Source organism: Diuraphis noxia, unplaced genomic scaffold, assembly GCF_037042655.1.
Source record: "Diuraphis noxia isolate RWA-SAM2 unplaced genomic scaffold, SU_Dnox_SAM2 contig0002, whole genome shotgun sequence".
NCBI lineage: Eukaryota > Metazoa > Arthropoda > Insecta > Hemiptera > Aphididae > Diuraphis > Diuraphis noxia.
The window spans coordinates 72748618-72768003 of NW_028301712.1; the positions used below are offsets into that span (position 1 = coordinate 72748618).

General features: G+C 35.7%; 1 protein-coding gene across 1 annotated transcript in view; it reads left to right on the plus strand.

Annotated features, from left to right (window-relative positions):
* The window catches only part of Cph (BCL11 transcription factor chronophage), a 33108-nt gene extending 22459 nt beyond the window's left edge, over positions 1-10649 (plus strand). Inside the window, exon 3 of the mRNA XM_015523970.2 lies at positions 5309-10649. Coding sequence (XP_015379456.2) covers positions 5309-8016 — 2708 coding nt within the window. The 3' untranslated portion in view covers positions 8017-10649. The remainder of the gene's footprint in view (positions 1-5308) is intronic.
* The last annotated feature ends 8737 nt before the right edge of the window (positions 10650-19386 follow it).

The window sequence follows — 19386 nt, forward strand, 5'->3', positions numbered from 1 at the left end:
TCGTCGTAGGTTATTATTTTGTTTGGCTGTCCATTATACAGTATAAATAATATTATGTGTTAAGTATTATTTCTTTTCTTTTTATGGCTTATACAGGCAATTTAGGTCCATTACCTATCTCTATCTTGAACTAGTTCTTCTACGTCGTTTACTCCCCAACTCGATGCATGTTTTGTAATTCTGTCTTTCCACCGCTGTCTGGACCGTTCTCTTGCCTTTTTTATGTAATTTTTAAGCACATAGTGTTTAGAGTATTACCATTTTTAATTATAAATAGTATGTATTGTCAACTGTAGTATATTAATATCTTAATTGCCGAAAAAATCCAGTACAAATAATAGTTTAGTGTCTATAAATACATCTATTTATATTATTTTAGTGTATACTATTATTATAGTTATCCGACGTGGATAAAAATAACGGTTGCTTATAAGATATTATTTTACAGCATTAATTTTATAATATAATTAATATACTGTGTACTTTTAATTTCCGCCATTTATTTCAAACATTAATAGTTAAACACCGATCAAATAATATGCATATATTATATTTATTTATTATTTTATTTACAATACGTCTTATATTATACCTATTTATATAATAAACCAATTATAAAATTGAGAATTATCGGTACACCGAGTTAAATGTGATAGGTGATGGGTGGGTGGATGATAAATAAATAGTAGCTATAACAATAATTACGCGGTGTGTGTAACAAATGACAAACCTATACTCATTAGTATACCCGGCTCGTTAAAACGTTGTATTTATATACATTATTATAAGTATACTTCACGTTACGCGTATTTTACTGATTCGCGACCGATGTAATTGATTTATTTAAATACGATGACGACAACTAATACGGTTATCCGGCGCTGTTTTAGTAATAGTCGCGTTATCGACTTATCGTTAAACATATATATTATATTAAATAGCAGTAACATAGGCATATATATATATATATATACTTATTACTTATACAATATATACTCGTGGCGGCATGCACGGCGTAAGTACGATTGTGTATAATCGACTCACCGGCGGTACGGTTACTTGTGATGTAACGCCTAACAGAAGGTCGAAACTATTGCAGTCAGTCATGTTTGTATGTGAGTGGTGATGGGGGGTTTGGAGGAGTCGGGCACACTCGTGACGGACAACAGACTGACGATAATATTTTAATGTTATAGCTTCAATAAATAATATCTAATCCCGTCAAACTCGTCAAAGTCACCCAAAATGGTTTAACGAATTTCGTGAAAATCGTTGAGTGTCGGGCTCGCGCGTTGAGGGTTAATATACGTGAACAGCATATTATTATGTATGTCATGAAAAAGGATTGGACGAGGAAAATACGAGTCTGACTGCTCGGAGACTGCAGCAGATGCAGATCACACCGAGTATACTACATGTCGCGCGTACCCGATATTATATTATTATTACTATAAAGTATATAGTGTATATAATATATATATATTTATATATGTGTATTATTATTATATACGCGCTGCGGAAAAATGAATATTATTAAAGCCTGGTGTCCGTCACAGCTGTGCGGCGGCCTCGACGGCGACGTACACACCCCAATTTCGGAAAAATAAAAAGGGTTGCACGCATAATATATTACACGTACACGCGTCCATCGCTTTAAAATACAATAATATGTATCGTGAAAGACCCTTAGGTACAGGCAGGTAATTCAACGTACGTACGCGTGCCCGACGGGGGTAGGTACCTACATCATAAATGTAGGTAATACCGTATATACATATTGGTGTATGCGCTGCTGGCGGCGGCGTGCATAAGGTCGGCGGCGGTTTATTACTATTATTATATTTAGGCATATATTTTATTGTATTGTGTATTATATATTATTAATATTTATTATTATGATGATATTATCATCGCCTTCAGACACGGGTCGTCCGTATGGTCGGACCACTCGTCGATCTGCTGACGGACGCAATCCCCGTCACGTGGCCGCGTCACGCCGTCCGTCCGTGATCGCGGCCTCGGACGATTATTTCAATAATAATATTTAATGACAGCAGTCTGCTGTAGAAAAAAGTGTCGTCGCGTAGACCACTCGATGAGAAACAAACGGAAAAAAAAATTATAATTACCACAATATAACAATATAATTTTTATGATATGTGTGTACTTTATGTAGGTATGCGTATACGTCTGACGAGACAGCCGAATACTTAAGTACGATAATAATTTGCTAAAATCGGCAGTGATAGGACGGTAATATTTAAAATATTTCTTCTGAACATTGTGAGCCGCACTTGAATGTGTACTCGATTCCACTCGCCCTACATTATATTATTATAATAATATGGCATTGCGCGGACAGCAGGGTCGCCCGCATGCAAAACAGGAGCTATTCTTCTATACACGAAGGTTCTGCGATAAAAAAAAAAGGCAAATTTACGGCTCTCCCCCCTCTTCCTTCCCCGATGGAGACCATCTACTGCCGCACAGATGACGGCTAACACAGATTGTCCATAAAGCTCGTTTATTTTTTTTTATTTTTTAAACCTTAAAAAGCTTAAGAGGGTCGACGACGACAACGACGAAGACGACGACGACGAGATAACCCACGTACGGTCCTCCGTCATTGTTATTCCGCTGCTCGCACCCGCGGATCCTCTGCTGCTTTTGTGTGCAGTTCCCGCGCGCCGCCGACGTTATCTTCTTATAATATACGCACTGTCATATATACGTACACGTAGTATATATTCTAAATATACGCGTCGCGGTTAAAGACGTGTGGCGGGGTACGTAGCGGACGAGGAGGTTGCGGCGGCGGCGAGGTCCACTTGTGGCCGGCGATGATGAATGCGCTCATAGATATTATTATAATGTATACGTATTATTATACACACACACACACACACACACACACACACACGCACGCACGCACGACGCGATGAGCCTCTGCACTTCCCCCGCACTTGTGTATGACCCGCGCGGCGCCGGAAGAGGAAGAAACTCTCAGCGTACACACACACACACATATTTATAATAGTATATAATATATTATAATAATATCTTGTGCATGTGTGTATGTGTATAATATATACATGACATTGCGGGTGATGGCCGGTGGGATGAGAAAAGAAAACCTAACCGTAATAATGTGTACATGTGTGAGTGTGTGAGCGCGAGATGGTTAGAATTTGCATTTGAAAAAAGGAAGAAAAAAAATGAAATATTCCTCTACTCCCCCCCCCCCTCACACACACACACAACTCTTACTCATCCAGAAGCCTATAATCGCGCGGTATATTATGTATAGACGACACTGTTATCGTGCATCACGGAGAAACGTGCCCGGTTCGACTTTTCGTGTTATTTAGTGAAACCGTGTTCTCTCCAGTGCCCTCATCTCCGCCACGGCATCGATCTTGGTTTTCGGTAGGGGGAAGACCGCGGAAAAAACAAAATATTAGTATAAAAGAAAACGAAAAAAGCATATAGGTATAATTATTTAGACGTTATAATAATAATAACTTGTTATTGTCCGAATTCGTCGTCTTAACCGTTCGTGAATGTGTGTGTGTGTGTGTGTTTGCCATATTGTGTACGTAATAGTTTATGTAATATATATTATAATATTAGATAGATCATGTTTGCAAATGCCGATCTATCTTGTAATGATAATTAATAATCATTTCGTCGTCGATCTCGACTCCGGAGAAACGCGCTCGTGTAAGTAGGTATCTATACGACATATGTATGTGCAATAGTTCGCATCTGGTATGAGATTCGGTATTATTTTATTTAACCGATTTCGGTTGGTATTATATTATATTATTTGATATTTCGCGTCTTTCTTTTTTCGTTTTCTCGGTTACGCATTCGAGTCACGCACGGTCCAGCCGTGCCGCCGGCGTAGCGTACAAGGCATCGCCCGTCGCATTTCCATAGTCGTTTTTACAGTTTTTTTTTTTTTCAATAATATCCTCTCTCGGGGTCCGGTCGTAACCGCGCATCATCGCGCCATCCGGCTCACGCGTTTATATGCTACGCGTTCATTATTGCGCTCGCCGCCGCACTGCCATTACCGCAGCGCAGCAGCCGCCACCGCTAAAGCGTTATATTTTTATTTTTCACACCGGCGCATCTTGTCCGACGGGAGGGAAAAAAATAAACTTTACAACCCGATATATACGGATTAGAGGGAAATGCGGTGGCGGTGGTCGCGTTACATATTATCCCTCGGGTCATTTTTTAAAAAAACACCACTTTATATACATAATACACGCGTATAATGATATATACGATGGGGTGTGAATGTCCGTCCACTCTCTTCTCTCTCAATTCATTTTTTGTTTAATATTTTTTAATGAAATTTTTACCGCCCCCTACTATTACTACTTCTACTGCTACCACCAACACTACAACTACTGTTTGTATATTGAGTTCGCAACGAGTATTTATACTATTATATACTGATTGCATATGCGTACGAAATACAATATAGATTTCTAAATAACAAAAACTCGACCGATCTTGTGCAATAACGCGCAGTTGTCGTCGCCGTTGTTGTTCTCCCGCAAATTTTCGGTCAGCTGCTCGCACGCACATAATAATATTATATATTATATTATGTAGTAGTATGACCCTTTTTGGTCGTATAGCCACACGCATCGGCGGCGGCGGCGTCGTCATCACTGCCGGAAAACGGCCGTTACTTGCCACTGCCACCGCAGTTCAGCAGTCGCTTGGAGTCCATTCGGGTTCTCGCGCAATCTATTCTCAAGTCAATCATATTTTTTTCTTTCGTTTTCGCTGCCGAGTTTGAGGAATAATAATAATAAAGATTACGCCTCGCGCTTGTAAACTATAAAATATTAAATGAATAAGGGTATACGTATATATATATATATACCTACCTCCTGTACGTGTATTATACAATAACCGCGATAGAAACACAACCGACGTCCAGCTCTATTACGAAAACATAAAAACACCGTCGTCTCTTTTGTTCCATTATTAAATTTTAAATCAATTGAATGGTACGCGCTTGACGGCTGCAGCACAGTATGGGTTTATTATTTTTATTTTTTTCTTAACGTCGAGCCGGACTCGAGAGTATTGTCGTCGTCGTCGTAGTGTATACTATACTATATTATAGCCTGTACCTGTTTATTATATGATATAAATTACATTATGCGCAGCCTGCGGGGTCGCTTGTAACGGCGCTCGCACACGGTCGATTGACCGATAGGAAATTTCGAAACAATGACTGTTCTAATCGAATTCTTGTTTATTTTTCTTACTTTCTTGTTCACAGAGCCCAGCAGTTTCATATGTTGCACGTGCAAAGCGAGATTCAATTCGTCATGGAGGCTTTTGCAGCACGCTCAGACCTCACACTCGATGAAGATCTACTCGGACGGCACACCATCGCCAGTGTCGCAGTCAAAAAACAACTCATCATGTTCTTCGTTAGGATCGTCTGGGTGCTCGAGTGGAAACACTTCATCGTTGCCTGGCATGTCGGCACTGCCACTGGCCCTGGGCATGCCTCCTTCACGGATGAACATTCTCAACCATCCACCACCACCGCCGCCGCCGCCCACGAGTACAGGGCCGCCGTCGATGGTTGACAACAACCCTATGTCCATACCTATGCATAACCCTTTTGCTGTTGGAGGCTTGCTTAGGATGCCGATGGGCGAGCCTCCTCAGCGTCCGTCCCCATTCCCCGGGACGTCTCCCATCGGCAATCCACAGTTGTTCGGGCGGACGTCCACCCATCACCAAGACCATCAGTTCCGCATGGAGCAGCTAATGTCCGAACAGTTTAGGCTCAACCAGCAGCAGCATGGGCTGGGTTTCGCCGTGGCGGTGGCCGCGGCAAACGCCATGCCCACATCACCGTTCCCGGGGCTTGCTGCTGCTGCCGCAGCCAACGACCGGAACAATCCTAGACACCCAGCGCCAACGTTACCGGCCCTAAATCTCGATCCGCAGATGGATTTTTACTCGCAGCGATTGCGGCAACTCGCAGGTACCACTAGTCCTGGAGCTGCTACTGCACCAAGTTCGTCGCCTTCGCCGCGAAAAATGACGCCACCTTTTAGCAGCCCCAACAACAATAACAACCACATCAACAACAGTGTGTCGGCAACGGCAGCCGTGACCACGACTCCGCTGACAAACACTACCACCGCAGCAGCGGTTACTGTCGGCTTAAACAACAACAACAACAATAACAATAACGTGAGCAACAATAATTCGGTCGAGTCACTATCTGAACAAGACCGGATCATCGGCGATACGTCCAGACACACGCTTGACCTGTCGTCAAACGCATCTAAGGACAAGGCCTGCCTAGACGTAATAAGTCAACCACAGCAGATCGGCGAGGAGGAGAAGACCCGCGAGTGTGAGTACTGTGGAAAGAAGTTCCGGTTCCTGAGCAATTTAATTGTGCACAGGCGTACGCACACCGGAGAAAAGCCGTACAAGTGTTCGGTGTGTGACCACGCGTGTACACAAAGCTCCAAGCTAAAGAGACACATGAAGACGCACCGCCGGTCGAATCGGGGAAACGGGCTGGCCGGTGGCGAGTGTGGGACGACTGCCAATGGGGTGGATACGAGCTCGACACCGGACATAACATCCAACGATGATGACGAGGATGATTCTGAAATGGACGAAGACGAGGCGGAAATCGAGGAAGAGGATGACGGTGATGAGGATGATGCCGACGAGGACGACGGTGACGATGATGATGAAGAGGAAGAGGAGGAGGAAGAGGAAGACATGGAGCTAGAGGATGAGGATAATGAGGAAAATGATGAAGGTGGCGATGTGCCAGAGGACTTGACCACTAAGTCGACGTCATCAGCTGAACACGACAAAAAGCCAAGTGGCAACGGTTCCACTCGTACATCGCCCGAAAACACACCTGGTGACCGGGTGCCGCAATCACTGCCGCCAAGCTCTCTAGTTGGCGAGCTCATGAGCAAGTTTGGCTTGAGCAACATCCAACAGTATAGCGAAGCGTACAAGCAGGCGCTCAAAGAGTCTTCGGCATTGCTGCCGCCGCAGTTTCGGATCCGTCGGAAGGATAACTTCCGGCTTTCACCATCCATCATACCAGACAACAATAACAGTTCAGCAAAGTCGGCGAACCCGTTGCGAAACCTGGAGAACGGACTCGGCGATAAGGCGGTGGCGGACATCCGGTTCCGTGAGGAGCTTACCAAGAACCTGATCGCAGCCGGCCAGAACCCGCTCGATCTAGTTGGTGCGCACCACATCTTCGGTCCGGGTTCCGCTTTCGAGAACCCTTTCGACCCGGCCTCCAAGAGGCTGAAACTTGACACCGACAACCCACACCACCCGCTACTTGCTAGGGAACGGCTTTACGCGGCTAACATGTGGCTTCCAGCTATTGCCGCGCACCACCGAGGCGAGTCATTCTTGAGCGGACTTCCAGGAAAACCACCGTCAGCCGGAAGCGGTGCCGGGGAACCGGGTAGTGGTGGCGGTAGTGGTGGCCGTTCGAAACCTGGTCCCAGTTCGCTGTCGGCAGCGCTTAACCTGCAGGGACTTCAGGGTGGACACTCCAAGAAAGAGTCGCGGCGCAATGACACGTGCGAATACTGCGGCAAGGTGTTCAAAAACTGCAGCAACCTGACTGTACACCGACGATCACATACGGGCGAAAAACCGTACAAGTGTGAGCTGTGCTCGTACGCATGCGCACAGAGCTCCAAGCTGACCAGGCATATGAAAACGCACGGTCGCCTGGGTAAGGACGTCTATCGGTGCCGATTTTGCGAGATGCCATTCTCGGTGCCGTCCACGCTCGAGAAACACATGCGCAAGTGCGTCGTTAACCAGAACATCAAGCTAGAAGGCAGCCAGTACATCAAGATGGATGACGGTTCCAAGACCGAATCTGGCGGTGGTTATATTCTGCCGCCGTCTTCTATGGCAGACGACGAGTCATACAGCAGTTCAGTCGTTTCGAAAGACAACACATGACTCTTCCCCTGGAGGGGTTTCAGTCCCCTCCCCGTACAGAGTACGACTATATACTGATATGGCGGAGTTTATATAAATGAATCGAAGAATCGACAAAAAAAAATATAATGTAAATGGCACATATTAAATCTCTTACACGACACATAGGTATGATATGTAAGTGTGTTATGAAATTTATATATATATATAGATAATTTACAAAATACAAATAGATCTCGAATAACATATTATTATATACCTATAATGATAATATTTTGTTTTAAACGTGCAGTTTTATGTTTTTCTTTAGTTACCGTTTCACTATAAATATTTCTTGAAAAAAATCTTTACTTTTATTATAAACCTATACACATAAAGTACGTTCTATCGTGTGCCGCTGAAATCCATCTATGTCTGGTGTAAATACGGCTTGTTTTAATTTAATTTATTATATATATATATAATATATATTTTTTAACCTTCCCTTATCTGTTCGTATAAGACTATATATTTTATACCCACGATTAAACGGCATAATATCGATTCGCTCAAAACATTATTATAAATAACGTACCATTCCACATGATGCCTACCTATACTATATACATACCGTATACATAATGACTGTTTTCTGACCGATTTTTCGTTCATTGTACAGTTAATAACTTTTTTTTCCTTTTTGAACTGAATTTTTTTCACGGTGATTCTGTTTCATTCCTACATTCCCGAGAGATCATCATGAGTTCCACACCCAAGACTGCATTTTTATAGAATTTGCATAATCATTGTTAAAGTTTTCCAACCGTTTTATACGTATACATATGTTTATACCGAGTGGATGTGTGATTATATTGTGATTGGAAAACAATTGTGGTAATAATAATTTTATTAACACTATACAATTTTAATCTCGATAGACATTCCCGGAAAAATTGTAATATAAATAACATGTCGAACACAGTAATATTGTGCATAATATTAAATATTATAAAACAATATAAATCCCATTTTTCCATTTTTCCATCGTGTAAATAACTTTTCATAAAAATAAGTACAAAATGTTTATAAGTCTAGAATTTTGTCGTGTAGTTTTTTTTATTGTTAACAATCGTTTGTTTTTCTCTTTTAGAAATAAAAACAAAAAAAAAAATGTTGTAAATTCGGTTTATGTTTGACTAGTCTGTTATTTATTATTTTACATTTACAATTATTTTTATTATTATTATTATTATTATTATGATTATTATTATTATTACTATTATTATTATTATTATTATTATTATTATTATTATTATTATCATGATTATATTACGATTATTATTTATTTAGATTTAAAAGCATCTCCAAACCCCAAGAAGTTTAAACTCACCCATAAAATGTTTGAAATAAAAAATAAGAAAAAATAAATAAAAAATTATAACATATACCTATGGTTTAATTAAAATTGCGTTTACGCTCACTAATGTTCCTCATTATTTTATTGTAGAGTTCTTATACGGATTAGAGTTTAATAAAAAATAACGGTGTATTTAAGTTTTCCTATGTAATTTAGGAAATACCTTACGTAAATAAATTGTAAGTTTAATATTTTATTGACTGTACGTTTGGTTTTAAATATATATATATATATATATATATACATTATCATCACTGTACCTAAAAATAAATAAGTAAAAAAATAAATAATCGTCTATCTTTTTATTATTAATTATTTTTGTCATTATTGTTTTCTATATAATATATTGTTGAAGTGTCGAGTTTATAGATTAGGTTTATAGTGAAACTTCACGATTCCTATACCGTTTTCGGTTTCGGCGTCCGACGACTTTTTCCTTCGGACTTTTGATGGTCACTCGACATAATGATATAATGATTATAATATTATAAATTATAATTATTATAATTATCGTCAATATTAAATGTCCAGTTCGTTTTTTTTTCGTTTGTTGAGTAATCACCAAAATGTTGTTTTCCGTCGTCGGAAATCGAAATGCAGACATCGGACGTAATATAATATTCTATTTCTATATATATACGTGCTATATACCGTACATTTATCACACTCACAAAAAAAATGTATACACTCAAACACTTGAACGATGTATTTATTTTCTATAGTATATATATATATAGGTAGGTACCTATATATATATATATAGGTAGGTACCTATTATAGACTAATATAATAATGTATAATATCTGTGTTATATTTGTATTAATACAGATCACATCGTCGCCGACGTTGCGTGTTCTTTAAGTTATTATATTATTTATTTTGTTTTTTAAATCAAAACATGCATAAAAATGTCTCTGGACATTATATGATATGTAATTCCCTTCTATGGTTTATACAAGTCATAAGTATGAATGTTGTATACTGGAAACAATTTTTTTCGTTTATTGTTTTTTTTTATCTTTCCGTATATATTATTATATCGTTGTATATGTACATAATACCTACTATATATTAAAATATTATTAATTTTACGTCGAACCAAATATTATTTTTCTTTTTTTTTTCGTTTAAGTGATTACATATTATATATATATATATATAATATACTATAAATGATTTGTTTAGAATATTGTAATTGGTTTAATAAAATATATTATAAAACATGATAAAAAATATATAAACATTATACATATTATTATATATTCTTTTTTTTTGTAAGGAGAACCCGCGGCAACATAGCTAGGCCATCGGGTGTGGGGTGGTACGGTAGGGGTGATTTTTGTATATTTGTTTTTACGTGTTTGTATATGTGTGGCAAGGATATGTTGCTAAAAATCCCGGGTGGTCACCCATCCGGGAGCTAGCAACTGCGGCCGGTACGTACGCTCAGTGCGTTTTCGCAGATTGAGCGTACGACCGCGCCTCACCATGCCACAATATTACATTTTATATTATAATATATACCTGCTATACCTGTATTGATAATCATGCACTCTTGCAGTCTTGTGTGCTCTCACATCGCTAATATATTTAATTTGGCGGAAATAAATTATTCGTGACCGCGGGAGTGATATATTTATAATATCTAAGCGAGTGTATGACGTGTATGGTCCGTAACGTACAACAGGGAAATTAATATGATTTCTACCCAGTACCCAGTAATTAATTCTAGACTTAAACGTCTTACACTCCTCGCCGTGAACATTAACATTATTATGTATTGTTGTGGTTTTATGCGCAGATGCTCCGCTACGTGTTTGTACACGTTATAGAGAATCTGATGGCTGATAACATGCATAGGTGTTCAAACTACAATTTTAACCACAAAATATGTTGTCCGAAGCGACGAACACATTAATCGCACGTCGATTGTCGATAATGACTACTACAGAATTTTCGTTTTATTGTTTTAACATAATATTATTATGGTTAAAATTTAAAATGTCGACTGCAGACTTTTGGTTCGATGTGACGCTCTCGGAAGTTAAAACAAATCCGAATTTTAACCGGTTTTATTGTCTTAATAATAATATATTATCAATGTGATACACGATCATTTTAAAAGAACGCATTTTCAACCTAGCTGACACGAGTGGTATTAATTTGGCGATTCGAGATTTGTTGCCAAAGATAAATAGTTAAATATTCAACGCTGGATGTTACAATACTATTAACGTACCGTTCGAGTATTACATATAATCAAAATGTATTTTACCACACTTCCCAAAAATTTTCAGCGCTCTATTGTGTGTGTCTAGACATATAATAATCGCTTCCAAGTTATATATTGCTGTTAACGCCGTTATAGTGACTACGGTCTACGACAATACTGAAACAGTTGTTTGCAAAATTTAAAAAAAACGATAAACCTCCGAGAAAATGGTTAACGGTGATAATAGGTATCATGCAGAGCGTGTCTTATCACGTCATTGTATTATAGTGAAATCAGGTAAGTACCTATTTAAACCGTACACACTATCAATACTTGGATACTTCATTATACTTAGTATAAATAAGTATGATAATCTATTCATGACTCAAATGCGGTCCACGTATATAGTGTTATAAGACATGTTTCAAAAACGTCTGTATTACCTCGTAATAACTATACCGGTTTTGTAATTTTATTTCCCCATTGCTTTTTTACACATATGTGTATATTTATTTTTCGATGTTTTCACAGTTATTTTAACAACAATGATCGTCAATGTTGTACGCATTATTTAACGTCGATTTTGATCTGTCTTTTAGTTGAATTGACATCAACGTCGTAGTTAAATTCGTATGTAAAATATACCACGAATTTGAGCAATTATTAACCATTTTTGTTCATTTAACATTAAGACATATTGCAATAGCCGTGTAAAAGCTGAGTTAATTTATAATCCTCGAGCGTTGTTTTAGTTAAAATAATTTTTGTAGTTACCATCATCCTAAACTTGTCTAATAGCGAGTTAACTATTATTTAGTGTTGATTTAACCTCTGAATTCTCTGCGAATTTACTATATCTGCGAGGACCTATCCTACACATTATCAATGTGATTAATTATGACCATGCTTATAGTTATATATTTTTTATATCTATGTAATAAACAAACACTGCTGCAAGTTTAATTAGAATAACATTTATTTAAATTCAATATTTTTTTTACAAATTTACAACAATAAGTATGTTAATATAATTTCATCAATAAATATTAATTATAAAAATGAAATTTACAACGCATATTTTAAAGTAGTATACATTTTACCATTCTCTAGAGATATAATTATTAAAAGTTGGATTTAAATGCCCTAAAAACTATCGAAAAATGTTCTTTTATTCAATCTGTTTTAAAAATATGAACTATAAGAACAATTGAGGAGCTAAATAAATAATACATATACAATAAATAAAAAAAACAAACAAATAGATAATGATGACAGATTAAACAAAGTGTAGAAGCCTCCCCGAGGAGGTACTACGATAAAAAAAAAAAAAACATGAGTATTAAAATTTAATATTAGTTTGTCAGTAGGTTTCTATAGACGATTTGCGATTGAGGGAGTGTAATATGACTGGAAACGTAATATTATGGTGCTTTAGTGATTTGTCTTAGAGTTTTGGATTGATAGGTTTGTATACTATTAATGATAGTAGGTTTCGCTAATCCCCAAAGCTATATACCATAGACTCATATTGGTTTGAGTAGCATTTTGTATATAATGAGCTTGTTATTTAGAGGTCACTAGGTGTCGCATAAAAAATGAACCATATTTATAAACCCAATTAAAATTATTATTTCAGCTCAATAATGCTCTTAAAAATTAATCTCATTTTTTTTACGGGCAGACATTGAGAGGAAAACGATTATTTGACCTTCAAAAATTTCAAAATATTTTATCTTAATTGAACTAACAATAATACAAAAACAAAATACCAAATTTAGACACGTACAATAAATTGACAACAAAGTAGGTACCCAACTTACTCGAAATAAACGCGATCAACATGCAATTCAAACCCACAAATTGTTATTTGTTTTGAGTATAAGACAACACTTTTGATAATCGCTGTAGGTAGATAAATAGGTTATCGCTTTCATAATTAACCAATATTGACATTTGGTACGGATAAAAAATACCCAAGGTATTATTATTAAAGAAAATATAACGAGAACAATATTTCTCGGTTTATTATTTTTAATTTCCTAATTTAAACTTAAAGTTCGTACAATGTTTGTTTTAATGATAATATTATTATGCACTACAGATTAATAAAAGAGATCTGAAGACGCTGAAAATGCTTTAAAAATGGAAAAAGAGTGAAAAATGTAACATAACAGTTTCACCTTTCATAGTTATTACAGGAATCAAATGAAGTACACGGAATGTGTAGTTCTAAAGACCCCCCCTCAAAAAAAAAATACGTATACTTCACAAAGAAATGTCAATTTGAACTAATTTAAGTACCTATTATTGCAAGTTGGTCCATTATTAATATTGGTATATTTAAGTGCGTATGTAATTCGTGTAAAAATATAAAAATCAACGTGTAATTTACGCTACATATATAAATATTGTTTTTGGTGATCTGTGACTGACTTTTAATTTCAGTTATGTGAATTTACACGAGAAATTTACTCACATTATAATTATGTTATATAGGCGCTAAAAAAGTGAATAAATAATATGGACTATATACAATGTATAGTATATACTTACACATAAATCAATAAATCATTAACATGAACAATATTGATAATGATTTATAGTGTTGATGAATTTTACATATTGTATTATTAACTGAAATACTGCTCATTTAGATTACATAATACGTCTTATTAAATCTAGTTTTTTAGTGGCACAAATTAATTTATTTTGTTTTTTTTTTGCCACGAATGATTTTCACCACATATACTACAAGAAACGGTCTAAACCTATACACAGCAGTAGTCACTCGATAATTCGAAAAACTTCATAAATCGAACTAAACGCCTATAGTCTCCTGAGAAAATCTCAATAATTAGAAGGAAATACATGTATTCTGGACCCTCGATAATTCTAAATGTCTGTCGGTGGGACACACTCTACAATTCGAATTTTTTCAGAACCTCTATAATTCGAATTTCCTTTAACGCAATATACTAATGTATATTCATATGTAGAAAGATTATGTGCAATATATTTGACGTAGATACTCGTAACGAAACTAATAACGACGGCAATCAAAATATACTATCGTACTATTCGTACTTTACTTACCTATAATCTAGACTTCAATCGCAGGTACCTACTATTTTACCAAAATAAACATCTGCAAAGGGCGAACAGTCGTTGAAATCGAATAAAACTTGGTCAGTCGGATTATGGGTTCCGTAAAGTATTTGTCGATGGCCGACAAAAAAAAAGTGATCGCGGCAGTCGAAGCAGTTAAAAAATAACATACAATTTTTCACCCCTCTTTAAATCGAATTAATTTATTTTCCCCTGATTATTCAAACACTGGGTAAATCGAAAACGAGAATTTTTAGCTCGGTCCCTTGAATTTCGAATTATCGAGTGACTACCTACTGCATTTAATAGGTATACACACGCGTATTGTGATTTATGAACAATATATTTTTGTTTTCCACGACTGCGGTGGTGCGCCGTCGGAGCTTGTGGAAAGGATAATAATATCAATAGTTGTTGTCAGATATAATATTACACCGAACACACCGAGTGATGGATCCAACACTGTTCGATTACAATAATATTATTACGATGACACGCTGCGGCGTTCAGAGTGCGCGTAATAATTATAAATCAAACGTGTACCCGACGCGGCAGTTATATTACATGCCTACTCGTATATCCGAATAATATAATTTAAATAATATTTATGCGGCAACCGCCAATCAACTGTTAACGGGAATAATAATAATAATAATATTATTATCATTATTGTGGTGACGTCGAGTGCCGCGCGTGTCCGTAACGTCTTTACTGGATTTTTTTTTCAAACGACAGCCGACGCAGGTAGATATGTAGGTACTATAATAACTAAACGGCTCAATAAATGAGAAAGAAAAATGGAATTTAAAAAGAGATGACGAGCTGCAGCAGACGAGCGGTAATTATACTTAAACTTCGTATATATTATACACACACATAATTATTGTGACGATAAATATTTAATATTACAAAAAAACCGCAATAGTCGCTCTGTATAGTGAAGTAGTTTCGAATATACATCCTTATTGAGTCACGAGTGGACGCGTGTCAAATTTTAATTTAATTTCAAAAGAATTGTCATCGAATAACGATTTCGTGCTGAGACGCTGTGTCAGTCTCTATTTCTGAGGATAAGTTATATACCTACTATAAATAATTTATATTTACTTGTAGAAGTGACGAGTAATTTATTTTTCAATCAGAGTAATATGTTACGGTATATTGTTGAACTAATTTTGCCAAAAATGTCGCTTATAGATAATATCATTAGTTATTAATTATTATAAAAATATTACATCGAAGTTGTATACATAATTTATTCACTAATAAAAGTCAATATTCTGACGTTACCGTGAATAATAATGGTATGAATACTGAATAGATTTTTAGTATAGACACTAGTAAATACTAAATATCTTAAAATTGAAATATTTTGAAAATGTAATTGTGTATAATAATATTGTATGTATAATATTCGTACATAATGTTGAAGAATTTCAATTAATTACTACGAGTATTACTTTTTTAACTGTAACTAAAATCTTTGAGGAAAAATCGTTTTGTCTATAGGCAATATTAAAAACCCATCAACAATAATACTTTTCAGAGCTTTTTCATATACAACGATACGTAATTCAATTCATCCGAATGTCTATAATATTTCGTCTTCAACAAATTTCGCGGAATTCAAACCAACACTTATATATCATACGAAATCCGGCAATGTTGCTTTACTGAACTGCAGTGTGTGACTATACCTCGTCATTGAGTAGGTATATAATAGTAATTGAATCATTACCAAACATTACTGGTAATGCGTTATCATCAGAGATATATGACAGCATACCGTCAGTACTGGTGCCAACACTGACTGTTAGTATAGAACGTCAATATTAAGTTTAGTGCTTATAGCCAGTATTGACTGGTGGTACATGGCCAGTGCTGGAATGCCGGTATACTGATTGAGCATTATATTAATATTATAACGTTATGATTTATGACAGTATACTATAGTGCCAATAAGGCCAATAAGGATCCAGTGGCGTAATTTGGAATTGGTTCTGGGGCCTCTTTATCATTAAATTTCATAGATTATGATGTTATAGTATTATATTAATTTGTTATGATAAATGAAATGAGGTAAATTATATAATAATAATTGTTTTCAGTGTTACCTTTTAACTATGAACCATACAATTTTCTTGTCATATATTGTAATTGTTGAGGTATAACCCAGTTTTAAACTAATAAAATAAAAACAAACTTCAACTATTATAATGTCCACGAATTCTTATACTTCTTATTTTAAATTATTTTAAAGCCAAGTGCTTACAGGAATTTAATAAAATTATGGTTGTTTAAAAAAAAAGTTTCGGGGGGGATATATATATCCTCATATCCTACCACATAATTACGCCACTGACCTGCCAGTACTGTCCCAGTGATATGCCTGTCGTGAATTTAGGTAATAAAGGCAATGGCAAATGGAGGGCGCATGTAAACTCCACCAATTGCGACCTTTTTAGACCTTTTTTCATGTAAATTCCACCGGTACGTTTATTTTACCTGAAAAAAAAATGTAAACTCCACCGGTATGTTTTTTCATAGCAGCATCAATTCAATTTTTCCAATTTTTTTTTTTCAATAAAGTAATAAATATATTTTGGTAATAAATTCCAAATTAAAATAACAAATTGTATAAAAAATAAATATAAATGGCATTTTTAAGGTCATTTTTTGAGGTAAAATGCATTTTTTAAGGACAATTTTCGCTATTTTTTAGAGCATATTTGTATGGTTTTGAGTACATTTAAATCCGGGCCCTAATTATAATATATCTATTATATTTAAATACAATATAGTTTAAAAAAAATCATTAAAATCAAATAGAAATAATAGAAAAATATATAATTATTAACATTACATAAGTAATACGTACCTACATAATTTATGTACAGATTTATTATTTATATATATTATATTCAAATACTTAGGTACCATATCTTTTTTTACACAATGTTAAAATACATAATATAATAATCATTGAATATCTAATAGAGCTTTTGTAAAGTGATGTATATTCGGGTTTTTATATGGAATTGACGTGCTTTCAGGTCAAAAATACGTATCGGTGGAATTTCCATTTTTTTTTCAGGTCAAAAAAATGTATCGGTGGAATTTACATGCTATAAATTCAACTTTAAAATCGACTACCTGTAAATCGGTGGAGTTTACAATCGCCCCAAATGAATACTATTATGGCGAGGCGGATGATAAGCGTAATGTATTGGAGTATTTTAAGCCATTTGTGTAGTATAAAGGTGACGGAGAAATATCTTATCTGCGGACTGCAGCGGATGATAAGACGATAAAGAGTCATCGACTGTACAGATAGTTGTTTAGTTGTTATCGTTTCTTACACGCACAGGACGCATGGACGGAAGCTCGGTGCTTATCTGCGACTAGGCTGCGGATATATAATAAAAATACAGTTTCGATTCGATTTCCAAGAAAACCAGACACGGCACGCTTCAACCGGTTATCGCGACTACCAGCGTACACATCGCTCAATGATATTCTGTTGAGTGGTTAAAAACTACGACATTAAGGCAATTTGATAAATATTCAAGAGACCATTATTAGCACGCTCTCTGGTTTATTTTAATTTTTTTTTAATAATTACCAAACTTATCACAATTTTTGAAAATAATACAATGTTAACAAAAATCATCATAACCACCGAATTGTCAGAACATTATTGTTATCACTTTATCTTGGACTGCGTCGTCACTCGTCACACATTTCTCATATGATGCGTGTTTAAATTCCATTTTATATAATATTATATGTACAGTGAAATCTCTCTATAACGGAATCGCATGAGACGATGAGACCTAACAGTTTTCTGTAATAAAGAGTTTTCCGTCATAGAATTTGCACAGGGACAATTGACATTTTCCGTTATAGGATTCTGTTTAAAAGAGGGTCCCTTATAGAGAGGTTTTACTGTATATGTTGATTCTTAATGCCACTATTCAGGGCATAATCGTTTGGAAAATCGTTGTTAGCAATTTTAAAGTCTTATTATTTCTTATATTATCATTACAATATCTATCATTATAGTATGTTACTTAGTTACAGAATATGTATATAAACAACATGAATCAGAATAATGTAAAAAAATTCATAAATTTCAATAGGTACTAAAAACTACATTTATAGTTTAGTTAAATTAATACCATTTTGGAATCCCCCTCACCTATATATACCACTAAAATATGACACTGTACATGGCCACGTTTACTTACGTGTGATAAATATAGTCGTAAGTACGATAACAATTGGTCAAGTATAATGATTGTACAATATTGTTAAAGTTAACTATGATAATATATAGTAAATTATCTATACGCAATCATGATTTTTTGGTAGCCACTTCACGCAGAAAAAAAACGAAGAACAACTCAAATACTGTAGACCTACCAAGCCGGCGCTGGCGATACGCGATTGCATAAAAAAAGTTAAACATTCCGTTTTTTTTGTTTTCGACCGAGACAGTTATTAGTGTAGTCCGTATAAAGACTGTGAAGTGTAAACCTGTCGTGTACACAGTATTAATAGTGGTGTCATCGTACACACATACCTATACCTACCTAAATAACATAATATAGTGTTATAAATTTATAATATAGTCGTGTACCTATGTACTTATATACACCGTGCGCGCATAACAAATTTA